Below are 16561 nucleotides of genomic sequence, written 5' to 3'. Positions count from 1 at the left end.
TGCAAACCGCGCATCAATAGTAGTTTTCACTTCCGCACTAGTTGGGGTGAAAGTTTTAGGAGATTTGCCCTATATTTTTCATGATGGAAAGAGTAGAAAACGAGGTGAGAAGCATACTGAGCCGGCCGCTGTGACCGAGCGGCTCTAGGTGCTTCAATCCGCAACCGCGCTGCTGCTACAGTCGCACATTCGAATCCTGCCTCGGGCATGGATGTGTGTGATGTGCTTCGGTTAGTTAGGTTTAAGTAGTTCTAAGTCTAGGAGACTGATGACCTCAGATGTTAAGTCCGTAGAGGTTAGAGCTATTTGAACCATTTGAAGCATGTTGTTGTTGTGGTCTTCAGACCTGAGACTGGTTTGATGCAGCTCTCCATGCTACTCTATCCTGTGCAAGCTTCTTCCTCTCCCAGTACCTACTGCAGCCTACATTCTTCTGAATCTGCTTAGTGTAGTCATGCCAAGGTCTCCCTCTACGATTTTTACCCTCCACGCTGCCCTCCAGTACTAAATTGGTGATCCCTTGATGCCTCAGAACATGTCCTACCAACCGATCCCTTCTTCTAGTCAAGTTGTGCCACAAACTCCTTCCCAATTCTATTTAATACCTCCTCATTAGTAATGTGATCTACCCGTCTAATCCTCAGCATTCTTCTGTATCACCACGTTTCGAAAGCTTCTATTCTCTTCTTGTCTAAACTATTTATCGTCCATGTTTCACTTCCATACATGGTTACACTCCATACAAATACTTTCAGGAACGACTCCCTGACACTTAAATCAATACTCGAGGTTAACAAATTTCTCTTCAGAAACGCTTTCCTTCCCATTGCCAGTCTACATTTTATATGCTTTCTACTTCGACCATCATCAGTTATTTTGCTCCCAAATAGCAAACCTACTTTACTACTTTAAGTATATCATTTCCTAATCTAATTCTGGCAGCATCACCCGACTTAATTCGACTACATTCCATTATCCTCGTTTTGCTTTTGTTGATGTCCATCTTATATCCCCCTTTCAAGACACTGTCCATTCCGTTCAACTGCTCTTCCAAGTCCTTTGCTGTCTCTGACAGAATTACAATGTCATCGGCGAACCTCAAAGGTTTTATTTCTTCTCCACGGATTTTAATACCTACTCCAAAGTTTTCTTTTGTTTGCTTTACTGCTTGCTCAATATCCAGATTGAATAACATCGGGGATAGGCTACAACCCTGTCTCACTCCCTTCCCAACCACTGCTTCCCTTTCATGCCCCTCGACTCTTATAACTGCCATCTGGTTTCTGTACAAATTGTAAATAGCCTTTCGCTCCCTGTATTTTACCCCTGCCACCTTCAGAATTTGAAAGAGAGTATTCCAGTCAACATTGTTAAAAGCTTTCTCTATGTCTACAAATGCTAGAAACGTAGGTTTGTCTTTCCTTAATGTTTCTTCTAAGCATTTGAAGCATACTGAAGGAATTAAGACAGAGAGAATAGTTATACATCTTAAAGACAATAGACCTACAGGAAAGAGAGATACTGGAAGACCAAGGAAAAAGTGGCTCTTTTGAAGATGGAACAGACTATAAGCCTCCTTGAAATGAAGCAGAAGAAGAAGAAGAAGAGTTCGCCATTGGACTTGGGTAGAGCGGGCTGAGTTCCCGCTGTTGCTCTCACCCTGGCCTGCGTGTAGGCGTTGATGCGGCCCACGGACCCAGTGGGCGGCAGCGCTCCCCCCTCGCCCCTGGTGATTCCGGCTATGGGGAGCACCTCTGAAGTGCCGTACCACTGAGCCATGCGCAGGCCCAGCCGTTCGTGCAGCAGCGCCGCCTTGCTCGAGTCCAGCGTGGAGCCCGAACTGACCGGGAAGCGCAGCGACCGGAACTGCTCGTGGGTCGAGTCCTCCATCTTCGTCAACCGCGTCCACACGTGCGGCGGGGTCAGCACGGTCGTTGCCTACCAGCACGCCAGTGTAAGACATCAACAGGCACTGTCACATGTTACTAATACACAAAGGTGATAGAAGTCGTGGAATAGCAATAAGTACAAACACAGATGGCAGTGGTGGCGTGTACACAAGGTATGAAAGGGCAGTGCATTGGCGGAGCTGTCGTTTGTACTCAGGTGATTCATGTGAAAAGGTTTCTGACGTGGTTACTGCTGCACGACGGCAATTAACGGACTTGGAACGCGGAATGGCAGTTCGAGCTAGACACATGGGACTCGCCATTGTGGAAATTGTTGGGGAATTCAATGTTTCGAGATACACGGTGTCGAGAGTGTGCCGAGAATACCAGATTTTAAACCGACAGCCTTCACTTAACGACCGAGAGCAGCGACGTTCGCGTAGAACTGTCAGTGCTAACAGACAAGCAACACTGCAAGAAATAATCGAAAAAAAATCAATGTGGGACGTTTGACAAACGTATCCGTTGGGACGGCGTGGCGAAATTTGGCGTTAATGGTCTATGGCAGCCAACGACTGATGCAAGGGTGATTCCTAACAGCGCGATATCGGCTGCATCTCCTAGGTGCATGACCATATCGGTAGGACCATAGACGACTGGAAACTGTGGCCTGGTCGGCTGAGTGCCGATTTCAGTTAGTAAGGGCCGATGGCAAAGTTCGAGTGCGGCACAGACTCCACGAAGCCATGGACCCAAGTTGTCGAAAAGGCACTGTACAAGCTGGTGGTGGCTCCACAATGGTATGGGCTGTGTTTTAATGAAATGAACTGGGTCCTCTGGTCCAACTGAACCGATCATTGACTGGAAATTTTTTTGTTCGGCTACTTGGAGAACCGGGCCAAAACTGTTCCCGACTGGTTTGAGGAACATTGTGGACAATTCTAACGACTGATTTGGCGACACATAACACCCAACATGAAACTATCGAATATTTATCAGACATAATCGAAAAGTCAGTTCGTTCACAACATCCTGCACCGGCAAGACTTTCGCAATTATGGACGGCTTTAGACGTAGCGTGTGTCAATATTTCTGCAAGGGACTTCCGAAGACTTGAGTTCGTGCCGCGACGAGTTAGTGTACTACACTGGGCTAAAGGAGGTCTGACGTCCGACACGGTATTAGGAGGTATTCCATGACTTGCCACGTCAGTGTAGGTACACGTTGTGGTATAAGTTCGTAATCGAGTATCGATTAAAATCGAACGCCGCACCTAGCAACAGACACCATGTCTCTGACCTAAACTTATATTATGGAAATTCTTCTTAGAGTTCCGTACATTAATCGGTGAAAACTTAACGGTTATAGGATGGCTTTGTTGTCCGACTGACTGTCAGACTATTAAGAGCCCTTTTCGTAAGGAATGGCTATATGGATCAAGTTGAAATTTATGTTACGTACTAAGGTGTAAGATCCTGTGGTAGTGTAAAACATTTAAACTTCTAAGTCAATGCAGTTAAAAAATATGTCCATTTATTTCACATATTTTGACACCTGAAAATTTACTTGTCAAATATTATAGGGTACTTTCCGTTGACCTAGAATCATGAAATTTGGCAAGAAGCAGGGTTTCACCGGTCAATTAAAGGAAAAAAAATCTGAAAATTGTCAGATTATAATTATATCATATAAAAATATCGTTCTGCCGTTGAACTTACATTGCATTCGTCATACGTAAAAAGCATAACAGGGAAATATTACTGCACGAAAACGTAAAATTTAAATTGTTGTCGTGTAACAGTAATGAACACGGTATCAGCCTAGGTATCATTCAAACAGACTGATCCATCAGTTGGAGAGCAGTGAAATGATTCTGGGGCTCTTTTGGTTAAGGAGTGGGAAATTGGATTCGAGGATCCTGAGAGAAATCGGAGGACTTACATACTGATTTTGTTTTCTGCAAGCATGACAGTCTATTTTTTACTGCATTGCATTGGTTGCAACGTCTATTTTCATTCTGTGAGACATTCATTTCCCATTCTGTATGATACGGTCTTTCTTGTGGTCTGATACTTGCATTTGACCACAGCTTCCAAATACAACGCTGACACGTCCAATTACCACTGCCGTGAGAGTGTTGGGAGCCGGAAAGTGTCTACTTGACACTGCAAGGTCAATAGCATCACACTGGCTGCCGGGTAGCATGCTACCTGGAGTGGGGGGAAGTAAGCTGTGAGGGCAGAAGGGCATGAAGATTAAAGCTGCTGCCTATCAATCAATGACCGCGCAACACCACAAGAGATCTAACAGCGGTCAGCACACGACGCCGACATTACACAAACCACCTATGCCTTTATGTAACGCAGATATTGTCACATGGCTAATTGTCGCTCCGCTCCCCTTCGACCCCGTTCATGCCCAATTACTGAGTCAAACCTATGCCCAGTCAAATCGGACCTAATTTTATTTTCGTTTTGATTGTTTAGAAGATGTGGTGTGACACATCACTTTCATTTCGACGAATTATGTCCGCTTTTTTTAAAAAAAGGAATTTTCTTTTTGGTTTAGTGGACGTCTGCGACCGGCCTTCTAAGCGCGAGTGGTTAGCACACTGGACTCGCATTCGGGAGGACGACGGTTCAATCCCATCTCCGGTCATCCTGATTTAGGTTTTCCGTGATTTCCCTAAAATCGTTTCAGGCAAATGCCGGGATGGATCCTTTGAAAGGGCACGGCCGATTTCCTTCCCAATCCTTCCCTAACCCGAGCTTGCGCTCCGTCTCTAATGACCTCGTTATCGACGGGACGTTAAACACTAACCACCACCACATCTAAGCGCGGTATTTTTGGCATTCTCTGTGCATGTACCGTATGCTGGGGTGACCGCAGCATGTGTGCAAAACGGGGCGGTGGCAGCGATATTACGGCGTGTTGATGCACTTGCTGCAGCCAGAGATTACTGCATGCCACTGGCACCCAGCCTAGGAGATACGCTCTGGTCCATGGAACCAACATGATTTGGAACATTGTTGTTAACGTCTCTGATGTTAAGTCAGTCGTCGCTTGACAGTAATGACGTACGAGAGATGATGTAACAACTCCTACTGTATAACTTGATCTTGGAGGCAACTTTTAAATGCAACATACAGGTTGTAACGGGAATTTAATATATTACAAAGAAGAAGAGTTCTCGGTTATTGAGTAATTGCTGGTTTTATAAGTAAATTTTTAGGCTGACAACAGCAGTGGAGGAAAAGAAATCTGTAGCCCAGATATCTGAACAACGGCTACTTCTGCAAGTGATTTCAGGTGTACGAAAGTAAAACTGATAATCTGCAGTCACCGGAAACTACACGCAAATACACTGAAGCGCTGAAGAAACTGGTTTATGCATGCGTATTCAAATACAGAGGTATGTAAACAGGCAGAATACGGTGCTGCGGTCTGCAACGCCTATGTAAGACAACAAGTGTATCCCGCAGATGTTAGATCGGTTACTGTTGCTACAATGGCAGATTATCAAGATTTAAGTTAGTTTGAACGTGGTGTTTTAGTCGGCGCACAAGCGATGGGACATAGCATTTCCGAGGTTGCGATGAGGTGGGGATTTTCCCGTACGACCATTTCACGAGCGTACTGTGAATGTCAGGAATCCTGTAAAACATTAAAGTTCCGACATCGCTGCGGTCGGAAAACGATCCTGCAAGGATGGGACCAACGACGACTGAAGAGAATTGATCAACGTGACAGAAGTGCAACCCTTCTGCAAATGCTGGACCATCAACAAGTGTTAGCGTGCGAACCATTCAACGAAACATCAGCGATATGGGCTTTCGGAGCCAAAGGACCACTTGTGTACCCGTGATGACTGGACGGCACAATGCTTTATGCCTCGCCGTGCCCATCAACACCGACATTGGACTTCTGATGACTGGAAATTAGTTGCTTGGTCAGATGAGTATCTTTTCAAACTGTATCGAGCAGATGGTCATGTACGGGTACGGAGACAACCTCATGAATTCATGGACCCTGCATGTCGGCAGGGGACTCTTAAAGCTGGTGGAGGCTCTGTAATGGCGTGGGGCGTGTGCAGTTGGAGTGATATGGGACCCTGATATGTCTAGATAGGACTCTGACAGGTGACACGTTCGTAAGCATCCTGTCTGATCACCTGCACCCATTCATGTGCATCGTGCATTCCGACGGACTTGGGCAATTCCAGCAGAACAATACGACACAACACACGTACAGAGTTTCTACTGAGTGCCTCCAGGAACACTCTTCTGAGTTTAAACACTTCCGCTGGAGCCCAACCTCCCCAGACATCAACGAGCATATCTGGGATGCCTTGCAATGTGCTGTTCTGGAGAGATCTCCACCCTGTCGTATTCCTACTGATTTATGAACAGCCCTGCAGGATTGATGGTGTCAGTTCCCTGCAGCACTACTTCAGACATTAGTGAAGCCCATGTCACGTTGTGTTGAGGCATTTCTGCGTGCTCGCGATCGCTCTACATGATATTAGGGAGGTGTACCAGTTGCTTTGTCTCTTCCGAACATACAGACGTATCTAACAGCGCAAATATTATTGTAGCAACTGTTATCATGATTTAACATTAATTTAAATTTTTACAACATTTTTGGTGCCTGATATGGAGCATTTTCTTTTCAGTTCCTCAGCTTTCACATTTTCGTGCCGATCGTGGGGCCTCTTCAGATTCCTTCAATGTATTAGAGTAGTAATCATAATAAGGTATTATTTATTACTAAGGTATCTATGAAAATAGAAATTATTTGTAACAAGCTATGATACGAAACAGAAGGGCTGAAAGTGCATAAGCATCCTCTGCTGCATCGGAACGTATTCGAATTTCGTTGAATGGTTTCGAAGGATTCCTATTGTTTCCACCCTATATACCAAACGGCGCTCTAAATGGATGCGATCTGGTTCAGTGTGACTGCTAGTCCGCGATGTCCTTAAAGAGGGTCTGAACCGTCCTGAGGGCCTCAGCAGTGTCAGCGGTTGTCAAAAACGTAGTCCTGTTGCTCGTCACACTGCGGACTGTCGCTTTTGACCGCGAACTGCGTAGTAATCAACGCACCAAGAGAATGCGTCGTCTCATTGACGCCATTTATTCCACCCCATAAGATCTCTTTTTGTGTAGTTGCACGTTCTGGTACAGTGGAGTAGGGAATGCCATGAACAACATAATAGAAATCCTGAGCGGTGGTGGGTGAGTGTTGGAGTGAGATTGTGTTTGAAGATAACTTTTTTACCTTTTTCTTCAACAACTCAAAAAACGCAGCCTCTGGCGAAAACCAATCCCAATACAAAATTAAACTGAATTGAATTTCTTACAAAACAGGCCCTATTCATTTATCTAGGACTTTGCGCAAAGAGAGCGAGAGAAGATTGAAAATGTGGCACAAAGTGTATGCACTGTAGCTGAGGTAGTTTTTGTAGCCCAAATGGAAGTAGTTTCCAGACCAGAAGTGTCGTATATCGAATTACTGTACGTCATTGTGGTACATTATAAACAGTTACTGTTTACACCTTGTATTTCTGCTCTTGATTTGAAAAGAAAAAGTACAATTTTAGAAGCCCAGTCAACAGTTCACTCAAAAGTTCATAAACATTACTTCTCGTCCTCTGACATGGGATCATACGTTTTTGGTGATCATGGGAGTTGCACAAGCTGCTATCTTCAGCCACCACTTGCACGGAGTGGATCGCATTGTGACTCAGGAGTCACTCTCTTCCCAATGGCTCACTGGTCTCTCCCCCCTCCCCCCCTTTTTCCTCTCAGGAGGAACAGATCGGTTCACTGCACCCCATGGAGCGGATCCCAAAGTGACTCAGGAGTCACACTGCTCTCTTGGCTCACTCCCAGATTCAACTAACTGTTTATTTCTTGGCTCAGTGCCTCCCATCTGAGTTCAGATCTGCTGGATACAATTCTTTCTAGTAATAATGGTATGTATATTACATAATTATTTTTGCATGTATCATAGTGCATGTATATATCAGTTGGTTTTATTTTTATTTTTTTATTTATTTAACCTGATAATATTAATGCCTTGAGGATGTCTCTTACATCAGGGTTTTGTACTTGCTTACAGAACACATTAAATCACAGTTACTTAAAGACATGCATTTTTTAAATATGGAGTGTCTTCTCTCTGCACGTATCAGGTATTTTTTTTGCCCACTTTGTTAAAATTATTGGTCTCTCCACCTTTCCTTCAGTCTTCCTGAAGGTCTTCTGCCCACTGAATTATAATTCACCATTGATTTTGATGTTCTGTCGTGTTCCACTCTTAGTCTCTGCAGTGAAATATTTTTTCCTTAATGTGCTCATTTAAGATTTCATGCCCAGTTCTTCACTGATGTCAGTATTCATCCTTCGGTCAGTGTGTACCTAGCTACTTTCCTTAGGAGTCACATCTCCAACGTTTGTTTTCTTCGATCATTTTGTTGTTGTTGTTACAGTCCATTCCCCACATCACAGTTGATAGTGACAACGATTTGTAAAATTTAGATGCAGTTTCCTTTCTTACTTTAATTCTGATGGATCTACAGATTATTATTTTGTTGTGATTGAATCTTTCTCCTCTCCAATGTCCATTTCTGTCATGTATGAGACTGTATTTCGTAAGATGTTGAGCGAGTTTGCTCTATTTATTTCCTGATCATTTACTATTATTTTACTGATAAGTGGCTCCAGGTCACTGAAAGCCATTGTTTTTGTTTTCTTTGTAGACACTGATTATATAATTTAGCTGTTGTTCCGAGATGGCACATGCTGTCATCAGATGAAAATCAACGTTGTCTTCCCTGGTGCACTAATTTTCTTTTTCCTGGCAGTATAAGAGTAGCTGTTTGGAGTTCTCAGCTCCGAGGAACTGACAAACCTGGGATGTACAGTGGTTGTCAGACTAGACAAATTTTTATCTGAGGCACGTTTGCTAGAAACAGCGGTCTCAAACTAGCGGGAAACCGGAAAATTGCTGTACCAAACGCTATACCGATTAATTCTGAAAATAGTACGTATTCAGGTAAGTCAGCGCACTGTGAGCACACCATTTCAAAAGCATAAATGTGAGCAGAGAAAAGTATCTGATTCTGTTAAAGTAAAATGGACCATTTTGATCATGTTGAGACCACAACTGATATTAATATATCAATGGTTAATGAAAACCACTTCAGCTTTAATACAGCAGAGTGCTTCTAGAGTCGCTTTAGGATCTCTCCTTGTGAAGGGAGTGACACTCGAGTCACTTCTCTATCCACTCTATGTATGATGTAGCTGAAGACCACAGCTCGTGTGACTCACATTATTGCCAACAACATGCAATGTCAAGTCAAAGGATGAGAAGTAGCAATTCACTGAAAAGAAACATTAACTGGTATTCTGAAATTTGATTTTTCTCTAGTCATATCCAGAGTGGAAGTACAGGATGTAAATGATAACTGTTTACAAAGTACCATAGTGACATAGAGGAAGTTGAGATAAACAGTTTTGACATAAGACACTTCTGGTATCTCAGTTTGCCAAACTATCTCAAACTGGTTTATGAAATCTACCTAAGCTACAGTGCACTTTGCGCAAGATTTTCAGTGTTCTCCCACTCTGTTTGCAGAAACTATTACTTCAATATAAAAATGAATAGAACCTGTTTTTGAGGAAATTTAATGTAGTTCAATTTTGTACTGCTATTCTTTTCCGCTAGAGGCTGCGTTTATCGAGATGTTCAAGAAAATTGTAAAAGGTTCCTTCAAATGGGCCCCCACTCCCATACTCTTCGGGATTTATCGAATGTGGTTTTCATCAACCATTAGCATAAAATAGGACATTTTATTTCTAAATCTATTAATTAAAAACAGTCTTGGTTGCAATTTTAGTTTTTTATTTCTCAACGACGCGTTTCGCCTTATTTAGGCATCTTCAGGTTATCTTTTCTAGATGGACGCGATAGGCACCAAGATCTGCATAACGCGTTCCCGTTCACAGGAGGGAGTAACACAGTAAGAGGGGGGGTGGGTGCTCAGGTAGTAAGCATAATGCACCACAGCGTCGTGTGCTAGTCCACATGACTACCTGAGCCCCCATCTTACTCTGTTACTCGCTGCTGTGAACAGGAACGCGTTATGCAGATCTTGGTGCCTCTCACGTCTATATAGAAAAGATAACCTGAAGATGCCTAAATAAGACGAAACGTATCGTTGAAAAATAAATAACTAAAATTCCAACCAAGACTGTTTTTAACTAATACTGTTAGGCACTGGTTTGTTGTATGCCACGTACAGATTGGAAGAATTTCTGTTTATAAATCGTAATAACGATACATTTTTTCCTTCTTGAGTACATATATTGTCGTACTGGCTGTATGACCAGAATTGAAAAGGCAAGGTGAAATCCTTTCATTTATTTTTATGAGTGAATGGTGAGTCATGAAAAACAGCTAATTCATTCCAGTGTGTGAGCTATTCTGATCTGATCTCTGAAAATAATGGTTTTGTCACATCTTTAAAGAACCTTCATCAGAATGATTTCTGGCTGGCGAAAGAAAAACAATGTGGGCAAAATGAGCAAATCAGAATTTGAAGTTACATATTGGAATGTTGCAAACTTATGACATCTACGTAAGCATATATTTTGGATCAATTAGCCTTTCACTGCTGTCCAGTGGAACCACACCCATGTTAATAACATGTGTTTTATTGAAAATGCTTTCTAAGAGATCCACATAAAAAAAATTGGAGGCATTACTTTCCAACACGCCCTCATAGTTTAAAGACTTATTCACTGACAGTTGATTTAAGAGAGCACACATAAAATTTCAGAAAGTAAAAGTGTTGTTACAATACGACTATGGAAATTAATTGCATGACTGGCTAAAATGAAATGACTATTAAATGTAATTATATATCCATAGATTTGTGGACTAAAGAAAGGACTTGACAGTATATGCTGAAATAAGTTATTAGGAAATTCTAACTACTCTGGAGATAAAAAGCAGACAGAAATAGCACATAATATCTATAAAAATCAAACAAAAGTAACAGGAGAGGAAGATTCAGAAGGGTAAGTTCAAAATTCCAAGGTTCTAAGAAAGGGTAACAGCTCATTATTATTATTACTTGAAGCTGTAAGTGAAAAGACCAACGAAGAAAGTGTTAGAAAAATCTGGGAACAATGAAAGCGCAAGGACATAACAATCTAAAAATTGACAGAAGACTTAGTCCTTTAGTCAGAGGATTTGTAAGAAATAGGTAGACTATTTGAAAACTGGGGTGATGCAATCAAGAAATGAAAAATTCTAGTAATTAAGAACCTATGTAGCCAGAGACAACTGAAGCTAGGAACGAAAATGAGCAATAACGTTAGTTGTAGTCAAACACTAACACAAAATATTTCAGTGGCTAATTGGATCCGAATGAACAGTCACTGTCAACAGCACGTGAATTATTCTTAGCCTAAGGCTGTGTGAAAATTTCTTGTGACATGCCATTTGTGCGGGGCTCCTAGCATTAGACTCGAAAAAAATGAGATGACCAAATCAATGGAGACATCAGAAACAGATTGGCATAAGTTAAAGTAGTATTCGTCACCAAAATAAATGTAGGTCTGAAAATGTGAATTTTGAGAAAGTGGTTAACTCATGCTGGAAGCTTAGATCACTATAATGTACGGAAGTGAAATGTAAGCTATGGAAAAATAGAAGTAGTAATGGAAGCTAAAAAATGCATTGCCTAAAAGTGGATGGTTTCGTAAACAGATAAAGAAAGAAATTGAGAGACACTGGGTAGTACTGATGAGGTAAGAAGCCTTTGAAGTAAAATGAGAGATGTGAAAGTCAGCGGGATTAATTTGATATATGCAGGTGCAGATGAAGTCTGTTAATAGCGCAAAACTGTAATGCTGGACAGTGGGTACCTATATGAATAATTATAACAAATAGATATATTCTTACCTGGTATTTTTGTATTGCGTCACGAAAGGCTGCGGGGTCCATGCCTTTTACTGCCACCACTTTGACAGGGAAATCCATCGACATCAGCGTGGCGACTACTTGTGTCACCCAGAAGAATGGCGTGTTTATCACGAACACATCACCCTCACGGTAGTTTGAGTCTTTCCTCCTGCGGTAAACATGAAACGAAACGAACTGTGAATTTCACAATAGTGGCAAACATCTATACATGTTACAAAAATGTGTGTGTGTGTGTGTGTGTGTGTGTGTGTGTGTGTGTGTGTGTGTGTGTGCATATTCCGCATCTCCTCCTAAAGCACAGGACCGATTTCAACCAAACTTTGTACACACATCCATTACTGTCACGAAACAATCGCTACGGGGGTAATAACCATCTACCTATCATAATTCAGGAGATATGGCTCAGTGAGATGCGTGAAAAGCTGCCACATCATGCATGACGTTCAAACTTATTGCTTCTTTGTTACCAACTCTATTCGCAACATACATCGCAGACAGTACCCCTAAATACACCGCTGAATGTACCTACATAAATATATCTCGAATGACACACAGTTCAAGAGACACAAAATGAGACACTGAGATGCGTGAAAAATGGCCGCATTGTATATGAAATTTTAATACATTTATTTTTTACAATTAAGACACTACTACAGTCATCTTAAGGAAATCCTTGACAGTGCTTTCGACAATTTTCAAATGTGAAACTCAAACGGCTGTAGGCAAAAACAATAGCCGTCTATAGCGCTTTAACCATAAATACAATTACAAAATCGCGTTGTAAACACATGCAGCAGCTGCGCCCAGCGTACAGAAACTGGACACGTGACTAGAAATATTGTTTACAATCAAGTTCTAAGTTAAATAAATATTACTCTTACCTCTGTACAGTTTGCATATTTTTTATAGGACTGTTTTATAATTCCGAAGGTGTTTTCACGAATACATGGAAATGAAATTTTTTTCGATATTAAACTACAAACACAGGTCATGTTTTGTTTTTGTTTTTAATACCAAATTGGTAAACTGAATACCTGGATGTTGAGTTTGTCAGCTAGTTGTTAAATAAATAAATAGCACATTAACTTGTTTCTTGGTGGTTGTAAACATTTTGAAGGAAGGAAGGAAGGAAGATTAGGATGGTTCAAATGACTCTGAGCACTATGGGACTTAACATCTGAGGTCATCAGTCCCCTAGAACGTAGAACTACTTAAACCTAACTAACCTAAGGACATCACACACATCCATGCCCTAGACAGGATTCGAACCTGCGACTGTAGCGCTCGAGCGGTTCCAGACTGAAGCGCCTAGAACCTCCCGACTACAACGGCCGGCGAAGATTAAGAATTACCACAAGAGACAAGAGACTCAACACAAACTCTGACTGGGGAAGGCTGTGGGAGGTATTCGTCCATACTCCTACTGAGGACCACGTAAGCATTCACCTTATACGATTTAGGATAATAACGGTAATTACAGACTTCAACTTGACACTCCGTGCTCTAACATGGAACTTCCTGGAGAATTAAAACTGTGTGCTGGCCCGAGCCTCTAAATCTGGACTTTTGCCTTTCACAGGTAAGTGCTCTATCGACTTTTTATTTTTGTTCTTTCTTCCAATTTTTATAGACAGGCTGTTTCTTTCAGTACGAAAAAAGGATGGACTGTGTCCCTCTTAGTGGCCGCTTTCCTTGCCGATTCCGTTGTACCTCGTGTTGGAGCCGGCCACGTCTTCACATTTTTTAAATACCACTCTAAAGAATAGGAGGAATCAAAACTCTTTGAAAATGAAACCACTCAAACAAAATACACCATTTTTTTTAAGTTTATAGCGATTCATCCACCGGACGCCCTTCAGTAAGGAAATGACACGTGTTCTCTAATAACTAAGAAAAAGAGAGAGCAAAGAAACACGTGGTCTTGTAGAAATGAAGGAGATAACCGTTTCGTCATTGCCACTGTGTGTCTCCTCATCGTGTCCAACATCAGCTTCTCATTCCTGAGAAGTTCCAGCTGCACAGAGTATCTCGTGACTCACTTCCCATGAAGTTAGATAAATATTGTCGGTATTTTGAGATACACGCCATTGCCGTATGTCGTGCATACAGATGGTTCCAGAAGTTCGGCGCATTCTTTGGGCCGTCGTGAAGCAGATGATGCACCGCTTGCGCTCTTAGCCATGCCACCGCTCTGGTGTTGTCTCGTGGATAGCATATTCTATCTGGAAAAAGAATTGTGGGAGCAATGGCTTGTTGTCTTACGGGGAGATGGAAGGCAATCATCTTCGCCACTAGACGCAACATTACTGCAGAGGGGCTGCATATCAGACGGTGGGCGTCGTCGTCTTTAACCTAACACACATGGCACAACGGGGAGTTCAGCATATTGACGACGTTGAGGCAGAATCCGGTGACTTGTTTACCATTAGTTACTACGTTCCACATTTTTCGTATTTCTGTGCCAGGGGTTTTATGGTGAATTGTCCGCGATATCATCGGCCCGTGGAATGTGGGGTGTCGTGCTTCCACAGGGTTGGCAAGCACTTGCTTACGAGTATCAGATAGATGTTGCTCGCTGTCGCCATTCTATTGCTCGTTAGATCTGTCATAATTTAGCTATATTAAAGGAAAAAATCTCTGGTATGATGAAATGGGTGGGAGATATTCTTCACCATTACCGATGCAGTTCTAGAAGCCGCCGCCAATTTGTCTTTCAAGAGCCAAATAGACTCCGCTGTTGCCTACCCCACGTTTTCAACATCACACTGAGATAAAGCGCCACCGTGCGACGGTCAAAGTGCAAGAGCCCGATGCTTCCTCTAGCAAAGGGTTGTATCAGGGCACAAATCAGATATTTAAGAGTAATCCCGTCGAGCGACCCTCTTTGGCATCGGAAGTATTTGTCTGTAGTGGGAGATACGTGACGCCAAGTAGGTATTTATCTAGGCGACCCGTTAAATCATATCTAAGGAGTGCAAACTGTTCCCTCCGACGCAATTCTAAATGCCTTGGAGCAACCTCTAGAAGAATCAGTGCATTCCGTATCGTCGGTTTGGTACATTCCAACCAAGAAAGTAATGTCGTAGGGCACATCCGTCAACGCCCTTCACACGATAACCAAGCTTCTTCACAAACTTGGGGACACACTGGAGTTTTAATGGAGGGCACACTCATTTTCCATAGTCCTCAGCTTCGCTGCACTTGCTGTCTATGGGGGCGACGGTGCAGATGTATACCGTGTGGCCATAGTTATATGCCGTGAATACCAGGTTGGAGGTGGAGCGTGACGTAGATATGATCGATGCGATTGGCAGAGTGGCTATTTCCATATGTATATCCGGTTCGATCTCTATGGACATGTTCCCAGCTCAGTGTTCTCTATTCTGGGGACGGGTTATAACGTGAGAATCGATCTTTCGACGCCAGCACACAACTGAAGTCACGGCTGAGGCTGTAATGAGCGTGCCGCTCTAGAAAGAGCAAAGCTATTTCTTCCGCCACGAAGCGTCATAGTTCTCTTTGTTTGTCCGTACCTGGCGGCGCATAGATGTTGATAATCTGCTCTCCATGTACTACCAGAGCCATTCCGTGTGCCGATGGTAGGTAGGTGACGTCCTTCTTACCTTCCTTAGGGAGTATCGCTGTTCCACTACCGGTTTCATCAAGTTATCGTAACCACAGAGGGACTGGAATCGTTGGCGTATACTTCCTGTAAAAGAGCGGCATCTATATATGCCGCATGTAGCCGATTGCTGAGTAAGGTGTCTTGACCCTTGGTCTTATGTACCGGTATTAGTATTTCTGGATGCGATGCGGCCGTCCATGTTAGGTTTAAATGACTCTGAGCACTATGGGACTTAACGTATGATGTCATCAGTCCCCTAGACTTAGAACTACTTAAACCTAACTAACCTAAAGACAACACACACATCCATGCCCGAGGCAGGATTCGAACCTGCGACCATAGCAGTTTCGCAGTTCCTTGTCGGTTCTCTCTCAGTAGATGGCGTCAGTGTGTCGGCCATCATCAGTTATAATGTGGGTTCTGTGGGTGATGTCACTTTAACCGTGATATCCGCGGTTGCAGCAGGCTGGATCTCCCCTCTGTCTTGGGCTCAATCCTGTCAAGACGAATCATGTGACCAGACCTTCGCAGCCTCAGCTGTTACCGCCATGTCCTCTACTGTGCCGAGTCCTGGGACGTCCTGGGAATCCGTCTTAAAGGTCTCACTGCTGTCGAAAAGGCCATCGCATTCGATGGTATAACGTCGGTCACTATACCATCACCCAGCACACCCCACTGTGGTGACGTCACCGTCTGTTCTTTCACGTTCATTTCCTCCCATACAGATAAAGCAATCGTCCGATGATGTGCGACGTCTCATTTTTCGCCGTTTTGGCAACCTGTTTGCGCTGTCAGGCATCTGTCTCCACATCCAAACGCAGTTTGGATGCCCCGTCGTCTTGAAAGACGTGGACAAAAGTTGCCGTCGATACAACCAGCTGGCCGATTTCCATGTTCGTCTCCGCTCCTGCGACATTGGACTTCTGTTCCAGTTGCTCAGCGGGGCGTTCTTTGCCTGACATCTTGGACGAATTGTTATCTACCTGATTCGACTGTGGAATGGAATCGTCCTTTATTTAGTACTAGGGAACGTCAAAGGATCACTACTTCC

General features: G+C 43.0%; 1 protein-coding gene across 1 annotated transcript in view; it reads right to left on the bottom strand.

Annotated features, from left to right (window-relative positions):
• Positions 1-16561, bottom strand: part of LOC126095480 (probable 4-coumarate--CoA ligase 1) — a 165161-nt gene that overhangs the window by 23907 nt on the left and 124693 nt on the right. Inside the window, exons 5-6 of the mRNA XM_049910271.1 lie at positions 11865-12033; positions 1660-1938 (exon numbers count right to left, since the gene is read on the bottom strand). Coding sequence (XP_049766228.1) covers positions 1660-1938; positions 11865-12033 — 448 coding nt within the window. The remainder of the gene's footprint in view (positions 1-1659; positions 1939-11864; positions 12034-16561) is intronic.

The sequence above is a fragment of the Schistocerca cancellata genome, chromosome 8 (assembly GCF_023864275.1).
Source record: "Schistocerca cancellata isolate TAMUIC-IGC-003103 chromosome 8, iqSchCanc2.1, whole genome shotgun sequence".
NCBI lineage: Eukaryota > Metazoa > Arthropoda > Insecta > Orthoptera > Acrididae > Schistocerca > Schistocerca cancellata.
This window is presented reverse-complemented; position numbering and strand designations above follow the sequence as displayed.